This window comes from Rhizomucor pusillus (assembly GCF_041956525.1).
Source record: "Rhizomucor pusillus strain CBS 183.67 unplaced genomic scaffold VTP01scaffold_11, whole genome shotgun sequence".
Taxonomy (NCBI): domain Eukaryota; kingdom Fungi; phylum Mucoromycota; class Mucoromycetes; order Mucorales; family Lichtheimiaceae; genus Rhizomucor; species Rhizomucor pusillus.
Window position 1 is genome coordinate 672,766 of NW_027192153.1, and position 16,923 is coordinate 689,688.

General features: G+C 46.0%; 7 protein-coding genes across 7 annotated transcripts; 3 read left to right on the forward strand and 4 right to left on the reverse strand.

Moving 5' to 3' along the window:
* Window positions 1-15: 15 nt before the first annotated feature.
* Window positions 16-1,800, reverse strand: VTP01DRAFT_1762 (uncharacterized protein; the record flags this gene model as incomplete). The annotated part of the gene is made up of 8 exons (XM_069380148.1): window positions 16-417; window positions 483-566; window positions 632-701; window positions 756-947; window positions 1,018-1,141; window positions 1,201-1,358; window positions 1,419-1,565; window positions 1,646-1,800. The coding sequence occupies 8 exons, from the start codon at window positions 1,798-1,800 to the stop codon at window positions 16-18; spliced, it is 1,332 nt and encodes a 443-aa protein (XP_069238186.1).
* Window positions 1,801-3,071: 1,271 nt separating this feature from the next.
* Window positions 3,072-5,076, forward strand: VTP01DRAFT_1763 (uncharacterized protein; the record flags this gene model as incomplete). Its single annotated transcript, XM_069380149.1, has 8 exons — window positions 3,072-3,157; window positions 3,230-3,264; window positions 3,348-3,419; window positions 3,485-3,715; window positions 3,782-3,832; window positions 3,907-4,286; window positions 4,409-4,667; window positions 4,736-5,076. 8 exons carry the CDS (start codon window positions 3,072-3,074, stop codon window positions 5,074-5,076), a joined length of 1,455 nt encoding a protein of 484 aa, XP_069238187.1.
* A 553-nt stretch (window positions 5,077-5,629) lies between these two features.
* VTP01DRAFT_1764 (uncharacterized protein) lies at window positions 5,630-7,083 on the reverse strand (the record flags this gene model as incomplete). Its single annotated transcript, XM_069380150.1, has 6 exons — window positions 5,630-5,788; window positions 5,856-6,039; window positions 6,111-6,476; window positions 6,547-6,681; window positions 6,745-6,960; window positions 7,028-7,083. 6 exons carry the CDS (start codon window positions 7,081-7,083, stop codon window positions 5,630-5,632), a joined length of 1,116 nt encoding a protein of 371 aa, XP_069238188.1.
* Window positions 7,084-7,363: 280 nt separating this feature from the next.
* On the reverse strand, window positions 7,364-9,401 carry VTP01DRAFT_1765 (uncharacterized protein; the record flags this gene model as incomplete). Its single annotated transcript, XM_069380151.1, has 7 exons — window positions 7,364-7,840; window positions 7,922-8,378; window positions 8,437-8,525; window positions 8,596-8,745; window positions 8,805-9,028; window positions 9,120-9,268; window positions 9,340-9,401. The coding sequence occupies 7 exons, from the start codon at window positions 9,399-9,401 to the stop codon at window positions 7,364-7,366; spliced, it is 1,608 nt and encodes a 535-aa protein (XP_069238189.1).
* A 164-nt stretch (window positions 9,402-9,565) lies between these two features.
* On the reverse strand, window positions 9,566-13,988 carry VTP01DRAFT_1766 (uncharacterized protein; the record flags this gene model as incomplete). Its single annotated transcript, XM_069380152.1, has 17 exons — window positions 9,566-9,657; window positions 9,722-9,935; window positions 9,998-10,055; window positions 10,119-10,321; window positions 10,376-10,622; window positions 10,676-10,980; window positions 11,036-11,394; window positions 11,454-11,560; window positions 11,619-11,853; window positions 11,923-12,383; window positions 12,466-12,584; window positions 12,645-12,791; window positions 12,862-13,020; window positions 13,085-13,169; window positions 13,230-13,297; window positions 13,364-13,875; window positions 13,934-13,988. The coding sequence occupies 17 exons, from the start codon at window positions 13,986-13,988 to the stop codon at window positions 9,566-9,568; spliced, it is 3,426 nt and encodes a 1,141-aa protein (XP_069238190.1).
* Window positions 13,989-14,298: 310 nt separating this feature from the next.
* VTP01DRAFT_1767 (uncharacterized protein) lies at window positions 14,299-15,148 on the forward strand (the record flags this gene model as incomplete). Its single annotated transcript, XM_069380153.1, has 5 exons — window positions 14,299-14,349; window positions 14,408-14,437; window positions 14,498-14,560; window positions 14,622-14,752; window positions 14,815-15,148. 5 exons carry the CDS (start codon window positions 14,299-14,301, stop codon window positions 15,146-15,148), a joined length of 609 nt encoding a protein of 202 aa, XP_069238191.1.
* A 154-nt stretch (window positions 15,149-15,302) lies between these two features.
* VTP01DRAFT_1768 (uncharacterized protein) lies at window positions 15,303-16,735 on the forward strand (the record flags this gene model as incomplete). The annotated part of the gene is made up of 4 exons (XM_069380154.1): window positions 15,303-15,465; window positions 15,531-15,891; window positions 15,956-16,552; window positions 16,609-16,735. 4 exons carry the CDS (start codon window positions 15,303-15,305, stop codon window positions 16,733-16,735), a joined length of 1,248 nt encoding a protein of 415 aa, XP_069238192.1.
* Window positions 16,736-16,923: the final 188 nt, after the last annotated feature.

Consider the following 16,923-nt stretch of genomic DNA (forward strand, 5'->3'; position numbering starts at 1 on the left):
TACGATATAACCTCTTTATTTTTTGAATGGAGTTTCTTTTTCGACTCCAGTCGCTTGCTCAACGCGTTTTTTCAAATGGTTCCAAAAGCTTTCAAAGATATCCCTATCATCGCCGCTAACCCAAGTACCGACGAGTTGTGTGCTAGAAGATGCCATGCTTTTGGTTCCTAGCTCAAACGTAAACAAAGGATGCTCTTGCTCGTCAATCTTTTGCCGCTTCTTGAGTTGTCGCCGCGCAGCTCTGGACCAAGTGTTTGCCTTTGGAGAACCAGAGAGGGTGGGACCATTTGCTTTAAATTGGATACCCAGGTCTTGGAGAATGGTTTGCACTTGGTTCTGCACATATTCTGTCGTACCGCCCAAGGTAACCGTAAATTGCGATTTCGGCCGGTATTCTTCCAAGCTGCTAGCCTTATTCTAGCGAAGCTAATCCATCAGTATACTCCGTGGCCTGTTACATCATATATAATTGGTATACATACAACGCGGGCAGATCCAAACGACCAGGCTATTCCCCAGCGTTTCGTCTTGCCTTGGCAAAACTCTGTCACCACGTAGTTTTGAATCTATCCATGGCCGCCGGATTAGAAAGCCATGGTCAATATACATATGCCTCTGGATATATACTTGCATTTAGTTCTCTGAGCTTGTTTACCAGCGGCCACACCGTCCGTTTCAGACCAATCAGGCTTGTGTACCATCTACTCTCAAGTTAGAATATTGAGACGCTTCAAGTAAAGTTAGACGATATTTACCTGATCCTGTCCTTGTATATCAAGCTCTCGTTGATGATACGTTCAATGAATCCATACTCGCCACCTTCAGTGATCATCTCGGTGTCGGAGCCTGTGCAAACAGCAGACGGCTCGAGTTCTTTATTCTCTCGGCCTTGCTCGAGTTCTTCCTTTGATGAATAGAATGGCGGGTTGCACATGCAAAATGCATATCTATTTAGATTTCAATCTAGTGTTGGCAAACAATCCATATATCGAAAATCGTTCAGCCCAGAATACCCACCTCTGATCCTTTTCCAGCACAAAGATACGATCTGGATTATCATTGTATTTTATGCTTATGCGATCGATATATCCATTTCTTTCCACGTTTTCTCGAGCATGCTTCACAGACGTTTCATCGATATCTGAATCAAGATCGTCAGCAACCTTTTTAATTACGTGTCTGTACGCCTCAGCGTCTTGCCTGTTCCTAAAAACGACCACTCCGAATCGAGAGCACAGCCTAGCAAAGGATATATGCAAGAAGCGCCAACGCCAATGTCAATTCCGCGGATATCTTTTCGTTCTTCGGCGGACAGTGTCTCTTGAATGATATCTTGGATCCACAAGATATAATTCAGCCTATCGCCGTCAGGTAAATAGAAGAGCTCCCAATTGTAGGAAAGCTACGTATCACTGGACCTGTTTGGAACAGGAGGGCAAAGCCGGTCGGGCGGCAGATACACATCAAGATCAAAGTCGCGTGTCAGTAGGCAGCGAGTAAACTCTCGAACTGCAACTGGGTCTTTAAAGTCGATGTACGGCCGATCATGCTTATCCTTTTGTACGCTTGAGGAGGAAAGTGAAAAAGAAGACAGTAAGCGTGCGATGCAGGATGATCGAGATCGCCAACCCGTAATGGGACTTACAACGGTCGAAATGTTTCGAATGTTTCCGCCAAGGTTGCAAAGTTGGGTGGTGCGCGCGCGTAAGGATTGCGCGGTTGCATTTGGGACTTTTGTTCTCTTTCACTGTCGACATCTTCCCGTTGCTCCTCTTCTTGGACGCGCTTCCTCTTTTGCATGATAAAGAGTCAAAGAAATTCCTTTTGCGGCACGACACGAAACTGCTGCCTTTGTATTGCGTCCTTTTTCTCAGGATACGAATCTGTAAAGAAATTCAGTTGAACGTTGCAATGTTATTAAGCATTATCGTTTGATCTAATGGCAGTTTCGTAGAAGGTTGAGTTTGACGCTTGGAAGATACATCTTGCTCAGACGCCGTCTGATTAAACAGAATAGTCAAATGTGGTTGGCAGAGTTTTTTGTAATTCAATGTGACGAAATAATAGTTCATGCAGGATATTAGCGCGACAAACCACGTAATTGCGTGATGAAAGGTACAGCAAGCAAGATTGTACGATAAACGTCAGTGCTTTCTCTTGCATTCGGCAGCGGAGATCAGTGCGCGTTGTGTGATGTAACAACTACGATCAGCCCAGAAACTCGTCATCGCCTATTCTTCGTCGTCGTCGAAATTATTCAGCTGCGTTAAAAGAGAAAAAAGTCGCTGACAAAACTTTGGAATAACCTTTTACCCGACATTCCGCACAAGTACGACGTTGTCTTCGTAAGCACGACCACGATCGACCCACCGCGTGAGAGACTTGGGTCTTTTCGTGGTAAGCAAGGCACGTGTCACACAAGAGATCGGGCGTACAGCATTTTTCCCCCACAACAACCAGCACTAGAATGGCTGTCGTGACCGTGCTGAATCATCAAGCCTCCAACGAATATGATTGGCCGCTTGCTAGGGTACTTTCAAGGCAAATGGGGGAGCTACATCCATTTTCGACGACGATATACCTTTTCAATACATGTAAAATCCTATTGATTCGTGTAAAGAAGCACCGCTAGACTTGGAATGCTCACTATACCGTGAGTCCTGGTAGTGTAGTAAATTACATTTCTCAAATTTAGGTGAATTTATTGTGTTTACTCTTCGCAAACTGTGAGACGAGTGTACATCCAGGCACGTTCTGTCGGTTGCCCTCGCTTGCTCGCAATGACTGCAGTGTCAAATAACAAGCAGCATATTGTATTTTAAGCAATATTGCTGCTTCTTTGCATTGGCTTTGTAGACCAGACGTTTCCGCCGCCCTCTCTTTAACAGACCTTTACATCTTGGGCTGCTTTGGATTTCCAAAAGCGGTAGTGCCCCAGTTATATATACCCGAATATCGGGGGAGCTCTATATTGCAAACACTCCCCCAAGCCATCGAATATCTGGGCTGGCTATAAAAGGTTGAGCTTTGACGCATAAAGTTTTCTAAGATCTTTCTTTTCCTCCCCACTCATGTCAAAAAACATCCTCACTACCTCCAACGGCAACCCTGTTGAAAACAACCAGACCTCCCAGACTGCTGGTTTCTGGGGCCCAGTGTAAGATTCACACAGGCCTGCAGTACGCTCGTGCAAAGGGAAAACGCTTACATGTATTTTACTCCTTTACAGCCTTATCCAGGATTTCCATCTCATTGACAAGCTCGGTAAGTCAGTCAGTTTGATCCTCTCCCTTTGCGAAAATTTAAATCCATGCACTTAACTAACGTGGATCAATATATATATACAGCTCACTTTGACAGAGAGCGAATTCCCGAGCGTGTTGTCCACGCAAAGGGTGCTGGTGCCCACGGTGTATTTGGTAAGGAAGAAAGGATAGTTTGAAACGATATATAGATTAGGCCTAATTCATCAAACTGCACACAGAGGTCACGCACGACATTTCACACCTCACTAAGGCCAAGTTCTTGAGCCACATTGGCAAGAAGACTCCTGTTTTCATCCGTTTCTCCACCGTCGGTGGTGAGAAAGGCAGTGCTGACACTGCTCGCGATCCGCGCGGTTTTGCCGTAAAATTCTACACTGAGGAGGGCAACTGGGACATGGTTGGCAACAATACTCCCGTCTTCTTTATCCGCGATCCTAGCAAATTCCCTGGTACGATACGTCGTGTGCGTCTTTCACATACTTACGAGACATACTGATGGGAAAAAAATTGTGTAGATTTCATTCACACTCAAAAGCGTAACCCACAAACCAACTGCCCCGACCCAGGTGAGACAAAAGCGGTGAAGCCTAATAAAAATTTATGCGCGTATGATTAACAGAGTTTATCTCCTGCTAAATAGATGCATTCTGGGATTTTTTGTCGCTTGTCCCCGAATCTATCCACCAAGTCACCATCCTCTTCTCCAACCGTGGTACCCCCGATGGCTATCGTTTCATGAACGGTTACTCTTCTCACACTCTCAAGCTCGTTGACGACAAGGGCAACTTCAAGTACGTCAAGTGGCACTTCAAGAGTGACCAAGGTATCAAGAACCTCAAGGCCGATGAGGCTCAGAGGCTCGCCGGCTCTGATCCCGACTATGCCACCCGCGATCTCTTCAATGCCATCGAGAGAGGCGACTATCCATCCTGGACCGTCTATGTCCAAATCATGGAACCCGAGGATGCCAAGAAGTACCGCTTCAACCCATTCGATGTCACAAAGATCTGGTCTCATAAGGTATGTATCCTGTGCGTGGTGTATACGCGTGTGTGTGTGTGTGCACATGTGTGTGGGAACCACCACCCCAAATTCCTAGACGTACATGTGGATGCCTAACTTTTCGAATATCACATGTATAGGACTATCCTCTTCACCCAGTTGGCAAGATGACTCTCAACCGCAACCCTGAAAACTACTTTGCCGAAACTGAGCAGGCCGCCTTCTCTCCATCTCACATTGTCCCTGGTATTGACATTTCTCCTGACCGTATGCTTCAGGGCCGTCTCTTCTCTTACCCTGACACCCACCGCCACCGTCTTGGTCCCAACTACACTCAAATTCCCATCAACCAACCCAAGTCGCGCGTTGCTAACCACCAGCGCGATGGTTTCATGGCTGGTATGTGTGTGACACGCTCGAAAAAGAAAAAATCATGCAGTATTAAGTTTAATTCCTTTTTTGAATAGTCAACGGTAACGGTGGTTCCGCACCCAATTATGAACCCAACTCGTTCGGTGGACCTTACCAGAACAACTTGGCTGCCACTACTTTCACCGCCGAGGAAATCTCTGGCTTGACTGGTCGCTTCACCTACGAATTGACCGACGACGACTTTGTGCAAGCCGGCGATTTGTACCGCTTGTTAAGTCCTGAAGAGAAGACTGACTTGGTCAACAACATTGCCGGTCACTTGAAGAACGCAAAGAGGCACATTCGCGAGCGACAAATTGCACACTTCAAGCGTGCCGATCCCGAATACGGCCAGCGTATCGAAGAAAGTATCCTTGCTTTGCTGTCCAAAGCTTAAAAAATCCTCAACATGTTTCTTTCTCATTATTTCTTGTATATGAGTAATAAAATTAGCACAATCCACATCCAGCTTTGCATTGATGCTTGACTTTGCTACTGCTCGCCACAACCTCCGCGCTCAAATTGAGGAAATTGGGCAAATGCTCTTGTGAGAAAACAGAAAAATAAAGCGGGAGGTATTCCCAAAGTCATGGAGCGCTATCGGAATACCAATGTCTGCATTATCAAAATGGTTTTTGTACTTCATATGTTGCGTGAACGACTGCTCCATAATATCGTCTACTGGTGGATTTTGATCATTACTAGTAGATGTGATGTCACTGTCTGGCACTTGCGGCGAATATGAAATTTCCTGTAGACTGAGTTGCAGTTGAACAAAGAAAGAGTGGGATATAAAGAAGCTAATTACTTGAGATAGTCACGTCATTGTTGTATCCGCAAGCACCCACTTCGATTGGAGACCAAAGCGACCACATTTTGTCCAAAACTTTAAACACTAGTTCCCTATTTATTTCTTTTGTAGATTCCAAAAAGATGAGGATAAAGCTAGTTTATGACGAATTTATACTAGGAGCCTGGTTAATACGTAGCCCTTCCACATTGCTGGTCAATGTAGCTTCCTCCTGGTCTTCCGGTGCAACAAGAACAGCTCTATATCTAGCTTTTCCGTGATGAACGCGTTCCATAGCTTCGGAAATACCTTCCGCAGTCTAAAAGGATTGTAACGTGAGCAATACACGTATTTTTCTCACAGGTTCAGAACAAGCATTAACATGCCAGTGGATATTCTTCAATTTGAGCGCGGATGTTGTGACGAGCCGCAAAGTCCAGCATGAGCTGGTTCACCTTGCGGCCTCCAAGGATAGCACCGGTAAAGTTCTTCTGGTCTAATAAGAAGGGAAGCACATTCTTGAACTTGATCTCTCCAGGAGGGATACCAACAAGTCGGAAATTACCGTTGCTGTGTGCGCACGCGCGCAAAAAGCGAGAGTTATTAGCAACGTCGTGGCCCAAATAATCGCATAGACTTACGGGTTGAGTAAATTGAGGTAGACATCATAGTCGATATCGTCGCTGATAGTGCTCAAGATCAGATCGAACTTTTCAGCGTTTTCGACAAACTCGGGTGTGAAATCCTTGGAGCACCAATACTCGTGAGCACCAAACTTGAGTGCTTCCTCCTTCTTGGAAGGATTGCTTGAAATGGCGACGACGTAGCAGCCCCAGGCACGAGCGAATTGGAGTCCCAGGTGGCCCAGACCGCCGATACCGGCAATAGCAATGCGCGCGGTGGGAGAGACATTGGCTCCATAAATAGCAGAGAACACGGTCGAACCAGCGCACATCAGCGGACCGGCGTGTTTGGCTTCAATACTCTTTGGAATCTTGTACACAAATCTGGTACAAACGCATCAATGTGAATTATTATCATGATGCTATGAGCATTGCTCTGTTTTACTAATTTTACCTGGCGTCACACACAGCAGCGTAGGCAAAACCATTGTTCTTGCCGTCAGGGAACATGTGTCGCTTTCGGCACATGATATCGTTACCCGAATGGCATTGGAAGCAGTTGAGACACGACGATTTCATGTACGCATAACTAGAAGATGGATAACAAGAAGCAACTTAGCATTAAGCATGTACTACATTCATTTTTACATACCCGACAAGTTCGCCTCTCTTGAGATGTTCGACCTTGGGTCCAAACTCGACAACTTCACCGACAGCTTCGTGGCCAAGCACAGCTCCGGGAGGCAGCAAGTCAGCAAACATGACATCGGTGTGGCAAACACCGCATGCCTTGACCTTGATGAGAACTTGGTATTCGTCCAATGCAGGAGCTTCGTGTGTGATCTTTTCAACCTCGTAGTGGGGTTTACTGCAAACATATGTACACGATTCAGTGTACGCGTTCAATGCATCATCATCAAAGCAAGCTCGCTTACCCAGTGGTGGCGAAAGCTTCGAGAGTGTAGCCCTTGTGAGTGTATCCTTTGCTCATGTTTTTGAAAGATAGAGAAAGATAAGTATGTAGACGAGAATGTAAGAAGAAAAGGGAAAAAGCCAAAACTCGTGGTATTTATATTAGAAAGTTATCGAGATCCGTTGCTTTGGTGTCAATGATCTGCAACGGCACAGCCAACCTTGTGGTGTCACAGAAACTGGCTGCAAGGTCTGACGATAGTTTTCCATATCTCCAGATCTGCAAACGTTTTATCCCATTTGGAGTTACAGTCCACATTAGTCTAGCTTTATTTTTATTTTTTCTGCTGTTACCATCACTACTGGCCCTTGAGTATATCCAACAAGGAATTGCTCTTCGCTGGCTGCTGTGGTTCCTCAGCCTTCCTCAACAATTGGATTAAGGGATGAACGCTCTCGGTCGCGTTAGAGAGTCCATCCGGAGCACCAGTTTTAGCTTCTTTTGGCTCTTCAGCACCGTTGCTGCTGCTGTCAGGCTTCTGCGCACTCTTTAGAAGGTGCAGTAAGGGATGTTGCTGCTGCTCAGGCACAGGCACAGGCTTTTGGTGATTCTCAATTGATGGTGCCCCTGGTTGTTGTTGTTGTTGTTGCTTGTTGTAAGAAGCTTGCTGCAACGTGCTCAGCAGATCGGATGGGGAGTTGTTCTTGTTATTACTATCATTATTGGTGCTGCTAATGCTTCCTTTAGTGAGGGTATCGAGCAGAGAGTTCTTGCGTTTGGCTTCACTTTCAGAGTCGGGGCCCGATGGTTCATTGACACCCCTGTCTGTGCTTCCCTAATATCAAAAGCATGTACGTTATTACCTTGGCATTTTCTATGTTACACACCCAACGTGGTTTGTCGCTCGCGGACTTACACCACGACTTTTCAGCATTTCTTCAACAAGGGATGCACGATGCGCAGTTTTCGGCGTTGCTGCTGCAAAGGTTGAGGATTTGACTCCTGATGTTGCAAACAGCTGTGCCAAAGCGTCGGGTTGCTTGGAAGGTTCTACTGCCTTGTGTAACTTCTCCGCTCCACTGCTTTTGCTCGACACGCTCGAGCTTGTTGGCGATTGATCAGTTACTCCAAGCAATGATTTCAACGTCATGGTTGACTCCTTGGGTGGAGAGGACGCCGTCGCCGCCTGAGCCTCAGCCACGTTCTGCTTTGATGATGATGACGACGATGCTTTCTTCTTTTCCTGACGCGAGGTTGTTTTCTCCTTTGAGGGTACCTTACTATTTCGCTTTGGTTGCTGCTGATTATAGTCACCACCTCCTTTCCTTCGCTGCAGCTCCTTGCGTAGGGTTGGTATAGTTTGTTTAAGTTTGCTGTTGAAGTTATGAACGATAAGCATTCAAAGATTAACCTTATCAGTAATTAACATACTTCAAAAATGGCACAACCATGTAAAAGGGGCCAGGTTTAACATTTGGGTTCAATCCTGGTAACTCGTCCAACTTGAACCATCGTATGTCCTATGCCGTCATTGTTATCCCCTTGTTCTCCTATTTCGGCAATTAACAGGCTGTTCTCTTTCTCACGTACACTGATCTCATTTCGTGTCATGGCTTGGAATTTGGTATCTTCTGGTACACCAGGCACCAGATACAAGCGGATCAATTTGTTGTTCATGGTTCGCTGGATATATGTCTTGCTCATCAACGTAGTGATATCATATCCTGTCTCTTCTTGCACCTGGACACGCGGGCATCAATGATACGATGTAGTATGCGCGGCTACAGTCCTCCATTTACCTCTCTAATTGCGCAGTGATCGTATTCTTCGTTTTGGTTAATCTTTCCCCTGGGAAAGCTCCACGTATTTCCTTTCCATCCCTTGACGAGTATGCATTTGTCCAAATTCTCATTCATAATGATGGCGCCGCAAACGGGTATACGGAACTTGTATTCCATGAATTGCGCATACAGCCCATCGTGATCGGCTGCCCATTTTGCAAGCAGGTGGCAGTGCTTGAAAAGTGCTGTTGTCGTTAAGGATTGAATCACGTTATCTCTCCTTCTTTGCTCAATGTTTTAATCAATCTGATAAAGAAAAGAAAAAAAGGATATTTCTTGAAGAAAAAGTCTTGAGTTGGAACGACGGTAATCTCGGCTGGATCATGCGTACAAAGTCTTCATAGAACCAATGTGCCTGTTCCACTTGGAAACAGATGCGTTCGGCTGTCAATTCCACGTCAGGCACGTTCACGACGAATCGACTGCGAAGGCAAGAGTCGTTAGGTGTTAAGTTGATCGCGGCGCTGTTGCGACGGTTTCCCGCCATGCTAACCATGCAAGATCATCGAGCACCTCCTCGAGGGTGCCTGTAGCTAAAATGTTAGGCTGTTGCATCAAAGCTTGAAAAGTCTATCGGTGAGAACACTGCTGCATACAACGATGACCGCGGCTTTCATTGGCGCCGCCGCTGGCTGGCTGACTGGCGGCGCACAAGCTCAGATAATACCAATGAAACGATCTCACGATGTTATTTTTTTTTACATGGAGAATACATTTAATTACTGCGATGTGAACATCAATGTTACTAAGCTGTACATATAGAGGGGTATGACGATATTATCATTTTGTAAAGAAAATGCTTCCAACAATGCTTAATGGATCGAATAGTGTGAGTTGAATGCAAACACTGCAGAGTATATGTATACATCACTCACCGGTCAAAGTCGTCGTGACAAAGAAGGAGAACCATTCCCTTTTACCGATGGATGCCAAGAATTGTTTTGAGCCGCTAACCCCAAAGAGAGCAGAGGCATATATCGTAAACAACGAGCTGATGTAAACAGCCGCGATAAATGCCACTGTGCCCTCAACTGATTTTTTCGCACCTGGCCAACGATGCCGACCAAATCGCTTTCCGACCAGAGATGCCTATTTTTACAATACAATTAGTCCAACAAACTGCTTAGAATCTGGCACGGTAAATATCATACCGCAGCATCTCCAAATCCCAAAGAGATGATTCCAGACATTGTAGCCAATAAATTTGAACTATTGATTAAATAGATCAATTTCTTCATCTGAAACAGATATCGGCTCTACTAGTTCGGTTACCCTTCCAGCCAGACGGGACCTGCGCAGCCCAGTAAAAGATAAATATGACTGAGAATGACCGGACCAAGGTCACGATTGTCAATGAACTCTGTCAAGAACATGTGGATGTTTTTGCCATATGGCCAGATGGCGAAGTATCTCAGATACTCCAGAAGCATAAATGCTGATAATGCCACCGCAAAAGCCAAGCGTATAAAAGAAACCTTCAATTGAGAAGATTAATACAGGTGCCTTGCAAAGTAAGGATATATAAATACCTCAAATAAGACACCTGGAATAAACATGGCAACTGCGAGTCCATGAAACAGCTTTCGTTTCTTGTTGAGAGCACTTGTCAAAACTTTGTTTTCTACTTCGCTTGAAAACATGGACGATTGCTGTTGTGCGTTTGGGTTTACAAAATCAAGCACAAGCACCCAAACGACGATTGTAACTGCAACTGCCAAGGCCCAATAGACACACAGCGACAACCGCGACGGGGACAAAAATACAAAGGAGAGAACCCTAGTCTTTGTCGGTTTACAAGACAGCCACATTGAACCGTATCTGACACTCACCAGAGAAAAGGATTCTCTCCCATGATACGTTGACACAACGGCCCGATAGCAAAAATGACGATTATTGCTACCAACGCATATACAGCGAGAGCAATCATCATTCTTTGCTTGTAAATATCGGTAGCAGTGTAGGTCGATGGCGACATGCGCCAGAAAGGCTTTTGGGCAAGTCGTCGCGACCTTCGCAACAGAGGATAGGCTGCAATGCCAATAAACGCCATTCCAAGTACAACAGCATGTGACAATACACTTTCATTCTTGATTTCCTGCGCCAGCAGAAAATCCGGGAGATCGTTCGGAAATGTCTAAACTTGATTAAATCGATTGCCCAAACTCATAGCCGCTGTTGACCACACTTACTACTATCGCAATATATTCCAAGGAGCCGTAAAACACTATCGCAGCTGCTTGCGAAAGTATGCACATCTCGCCCAACGTAAAGCATTTTTTCAATGCAACGGCGCATATGTAAAGAGCCCATTGAAACGATGCAATTGTCAGGATAGTCATGATTGCTGGTATACTGGACAGCGCCGGTGTAACTGCGAGCAGGCGTGTCGTGAGATACGTAAAGAAAGTCGATACAGCGATGCTAATTAAAAGTAATCCGCGTTTGCGCAAAGTGCGTTTGAACGGTTGTATGTAGCAGTTGATGAGGAGTAAAATCATAAATATCGTGCCTGTCAGTACAATTAACTCTAACTTGGCTTGTACACGCACTAAAAGCCTATCATTAGCAAATCATGGCCAGATTCAGCACAAAGCCGCATTTACATACAAAGGTGGAAATCGTCGTTTCCCTGCAGAGCTACATCCTGAAGTTTGGCAAACGCCACCATTGGCAGTAGCAGCAATCCACACAGGATGCCATCGTCTGCGCTAGGTCTAATCAATGCACATCAGATATATCATCGCGGATAAACGGCGTATATAAAATAGATACCTCACTGAGCTCTTGCCAGATCCATACAATCCCATCTTGCCAAAAGCAACTGCTGCGGTTTCAGTCACGCTGCTCGATTTGAGCTTTCGCGTTGTAGGCGAAGACAAGGTTTCAGAATCGAACGGATCTGCTGACGACGAGTGTGCTGGAGAAGATATCTTGCCGGTGTGGTTGTCAGCATTACTCGAACGACGCACCAGCAAGGCCCATCCACCGAGAATAAAGAGTGTCCATGCTACAGCACCACGCATCGTCAAAACAACGTAAACAAACGAGGGCAAGCAAGTAGAAATCAAATTATTACCGATCAAAACTGGTCCACTGAAACGCAGCGTCTTCTCTCCTCCCTGCAGCGTTTTCCACAGCACCCAGAAATACGTGCCCACCCAGAGCCTCTGTTCCCACCGTAAACTGGTCGTAGCGGACGGTGGGTGCTCTGCAAAAAATGTCATGACAGACAGTGTCCCCGTTGGTTGTTGAGCATTAGCGTCGGCAGAAGAGGGTTGTTGGCTTTTTAACTGCTTTTGAGCTCGCTTCCTCCGAATTATATCAGCAGTGCGATTCTCTTCAACAGACGATGAAGACGCGAAGCCCTCGTCCTCTACTACACCGTGTTGATTGTTGTTATGTTCCGTCGTGTTGGTAATGGTGTAAATCAGGTAATGACTCCAGCGAAGAAACCGGCAGGAATAATGGAACAATTGCGGCGAATCATTTGCATGTGAAATTTGGAAGAATTGATGCTGCCCTGGTGGGCTCGTGCCACTGTTGAGTTTTTTCAAGTTGAATCTTTCTGGTCTATGAAGTTACTGTTGTCTATCTTGTTTTCTATTCTTCATCTTCTAACAGTGATTGTAATACATAATGTTCTTGCAATGGCTTAATGACCCGCATCAAGTCCTCGCCAGAAAGTATAGGTTCCAATTCATGCAGTGTCAAATTGATACGGTGATCTGTTACGCGATTCTATGAGGGAGAGTGTGTGTGTCAGTTCCTCGTCCTTGCATCTGCAGATGATTTATTTACCTGTGGAAAGTTGTACGTTCGAATCTTTTCAGAGCGAGTAGCTGTTCCAATCTGTTTCTTTCGCGCATCTCGTCGTGCACTCTCCTTCTTCTCACGCTCCATTTCAAAGAGTTTGGCACGGAGCACTTTGAGCGCTTTCGCCTTGTTCTATACCAATAGATGTTTGTTATCGTCGCTGTGTTCGCATACTGCCTCTTCTTGTAAATTGTCAATTTACCTTGTGCTGTGATCGTTCGTCTTGCATCGCCACAGTCAGGCCGGTGGGTATATGGTGAATTCGGACTGCACTGTCTGTAGTATTTACATGCTGGCCACCTGCACCGGACGATCTATATACATCTATCCGGAGGTCAGAATCTCGGATTTGCACTTCAACCTGTGGGGATGAAAATCAATTACATTTAATCTTACTATGCACTAACGAGTTCCTTTTGTTTTACCTCGGTCGGTTGTGGCATGATCGCGACGGTGATTGTTGATGTATGTATCCGACCCTGAGTTTCAGTAGCAGGGACTCGCTGTACTCTGTAAATCCTGACTGTAAGCAACAACTAATTAATCTATCGAAACTTGGGAAATACGCACCGATGTACTCCAGATTCAAATTTTAATAATCCAAAGACGTTCTTGCCAGCTACGTTCACCGTAATATCCTAATTATTTTGTTTTTCGATATTAATCCACATCCATCCGGACAAGAACTATGCGTGTTGACATACTTTGAGACCTTTGAAACCAACGCCTTCCGATTTCGACAACGGTTCCCATTTCCATCTTTGCAACTGTGCGAATCGTTCATACATGTTTGCCATTTCGGCCGTAAACAGTGCTGCTTCGTCGCCTCCTACACCTGCTCGGATTTCTAGGATCGCACTCGCCTCGTCTGCGGTGTCTTTGGGCGCCAGCTCGGTGATAAGATCTCGTTCTATCTCTCCAATGCGGGATGTTACTTCTTGGAGTTCCTCCCGCGCCATTTCAGCCATTTCCTTGTCTTCTTGACTCGACAGCATGGTCTCCAGCTGCTGCAACTCGCTCGTGCTTTTTTTCCACTCTTCATACAACGACTTTGTACCGGCTATATTGGCAAGTTCTATGGAGGCTTTTGACATGTTTTTTGGATCCAGCGTATTGTCATTAAGCTGTGCTAATATTTCGTCGTGCCGTTTCGCGAGTGCAGATAGTCGCTGCTGCAAAGGTGGAGTGATTCTTGACGATGCAAGCGGCGACGATGCTAACGATCCGTTCAATATGAGTCTCAGCGTACAATGTATTCCTGTCTGCACCGGCACCTTTGGTCGAGTACAGGCGTGCTACGCCTGCGATCCGTCTCAAGGACCAAGTCATGAAGGAACGTTGCAAAGAAAGAGAGAAAAAGGACAAGCCCGAAAAATTGGCTGCTAAACAAGCAGTATCTCGGTCCCGCCGACAACCGTTTTTCTCTCTCTTTGCTGCTTTCCAAACAATGATATGCAACAATAGTCTTCGCTTGCGATGCGGCATTGCGCGTTTTCATTCTCTTCGCCCACTTTGCAGAGAGTTCCTGGAGCCGGGATCTAAGGGATCGTACAGACTGGTGTCATTCCCGGAACCTGATCCGCTTACTCCGAGGCAAGCTGCGTTTGCAAACAGCATATTTGCAAAGCCTGCAAGGTTTATGAAAAGCATACAGTCTGTCGATCAATTGACAGGCACAGGATTTAACGAAGTACGTTGTGTCTTTGTTTTTGTCGTTTATGGATATTGTTCTGATATTTTCGGGATAGATTGCATTTGTTGGTCGAAGCAATGTGGGCGTAAGTTGCTTACCTTAGCCATGACAAGCCTGTCTCTGTAACTAAACAAGTGTCACACAGAAATCGACGTTAATCAATCGCATTACGAACAACAGCAAACTTGTCAAAACATCGAGCAAACCGGTAATACAATGGCTGATTGTATACAAGGAAGTTTCCAATTGAAATTCATCCGGATATATAGGGCCACACTCAAGCATTGAACCTCTTCAACGTCGCCGAAAGACTAACTCTCGTGGATATGCCTGGCTACGGCTTCCGGTCTCAGACAGAGTGGGGCGATTTAATCTTGAGTTACCTTGGAACACGCAAAGAGTAAGCAAAGGGAATGCCCATTTGTCACCACCATCTGATTATCTCACTCCACATCCGCATAGGTTGAAACGACTGTTTATTGTCATTGATCCTATAGCTGGAATCAAGGATACAGACAAGCAAATCATGAAGATCCTTGATCAGCAGCCTCTATCCTATCAAATAGTTCTGACAAAGCGAGATCGGATGACAGACGAGGCATTCAACAAGGCAAAAGCAGAGATTGAGCAGTACCTTGTGAAGCATGCCATATGTTGCTACCCCGAACTGCTTTCGACTGGCATGCGACGGAAGAGCAAGTCAAAAGCAAAAGATGAGGCACGTTATGAAGATGATATAACTAGAGTGCGATGGAGTATATTGAAAGCTGCTGGAATTAAACCCAAGGGCGCTTGAGTCCTGTTCATCACGTTCTTTCAGTGTTGAGTGGGAGAAAATGCAGCCGACCCCGCAATTTTGCTTACCAAACTGAAAAAGCATAAAAACCAGTCGCCTGTCAGCACCGAGTTAATCCCTTAGCTTTACCTCTTCTCTTTTTCACATACAAACAATGGCACCCAACCTCCCTTACCCTATCCGCCTCAATCCTTTGACTGACTCTCAAGTCACCCGCGTTGGTGTAAAGTCTCCCGAGGACGTGGTCGTCGTGGCCGCTGTCCGCACTGCCATGACAAAGGGCCGCAAGGGTGGTCTCAAGAATACCTTGGCTGATGGTAAGGAGAATTGGTTAGTTGAATATATGTATATCTCTGTGCTAAGCAGAACATATCATATACAGAGCTCTTGCGTAACGTTTTCAAGGGTGTTGTCGATCGCACCGGCATTGATCCCAAGCTCGTCCAAGATATTTGCGTTGGCAACGTAGACGGTAAGGGTGGTCTTGCCACTCCTGCACGCATGGCCGCGTTGGCCGCTGGTTTCCCAGAGACTACTAGCGTCAGCACCTGCAACCGTCAGTGCTCATCTGGTTTGCAAGCTTGCGTGACCATTGCTTCGTCGATCCAGGCCGGTCTCATTGACATTGGTATCGGTGCTGGTGTCGAGTCCATGAGCAACGACTATTTTGACCGCAACCGCTTGTACTCGAAAAAGATGCCCAAGGAAGTCCCTGCCACTGCTGACTGTCTTGTTCCCATGGGGTAAGAAGATTAAAACTTTGAGTTTTGCACACATGCAGAAATATTGATCATTTATTTCTTACAGCATCACATCCGAAAACGTTGCTGCCGAGTATGGTTTGACACGCGAGGAACAGGATGCCTTTGCAGTTGAATCCCACAAAAAGGCTGCCGCCGCTCAAGCTGCCGGATACTTTAAGGAAGAAATCATTCCTGTCGAGGCTACCGTCTTGGACAAGAATGGCGAGAATCCAAAGAAGGTCCTTGTTGACAAGGATGATGGTATCCGCGCCAACTCCACCGTCGAAACACTCGGCAAGCTCAAGGCTGTCTTCAAGGCTGATGGCTCCACCACCGCTGGTAACGCCTCTCAAATCTCTGACGGCGCTGCTGCTGTCTTGTTGATGAAGCGCAAGATCGCCCAAAGCCTTGGCTTGCCTATCCTTGGCAAGTACGTTACTTCATGCACCGTTGGTGTTCCTCCCCGCGTCATGGGCATCGGTCCTGCCTACGCTATTCCCGTTGCTGTCGAGCGCGCCGGCCTAAAGTTGGAAGATGTTGATATTTACGAAATCAACGAAGCCTTTGCTTCGCAGGCTCTTTACACTGTCAAGGTCCTTGGTATCCCTAAGGAGAAGGTCAACCCCAAGGGCGGTGCTATCGCCATTGGCCATCCTCTTGGGTAAGTTGAAATAGATTTTATGTAACAGTAAATCGATGTATTCATGCTCTCTTTAGCTGCACTGGTGCTCGCCAAGTTGCCACCCTTTTCCCTGAACTCAAACGTCAAAACAAGCGCATTGGCGTTACCAGTATGTGCATGGGCACCGGTATGGGTATGGCTTGCGTCTGGGAACGCGAGTAACTTCGTAGAAACTATCAAATGTAGCTGCTCCCTGTATCAAATTTTGTAAAAGGATAACTTTTGTATTTAGCTATTGGATATTAACAGTTCAATGAAGAACATCTATACCGTGAATACCGTATAACATTGACCCCTTCAGTTCTGGTTCACCAGATCTTGCCCTCGCCGATTAGCCGCAAAGTAACAGG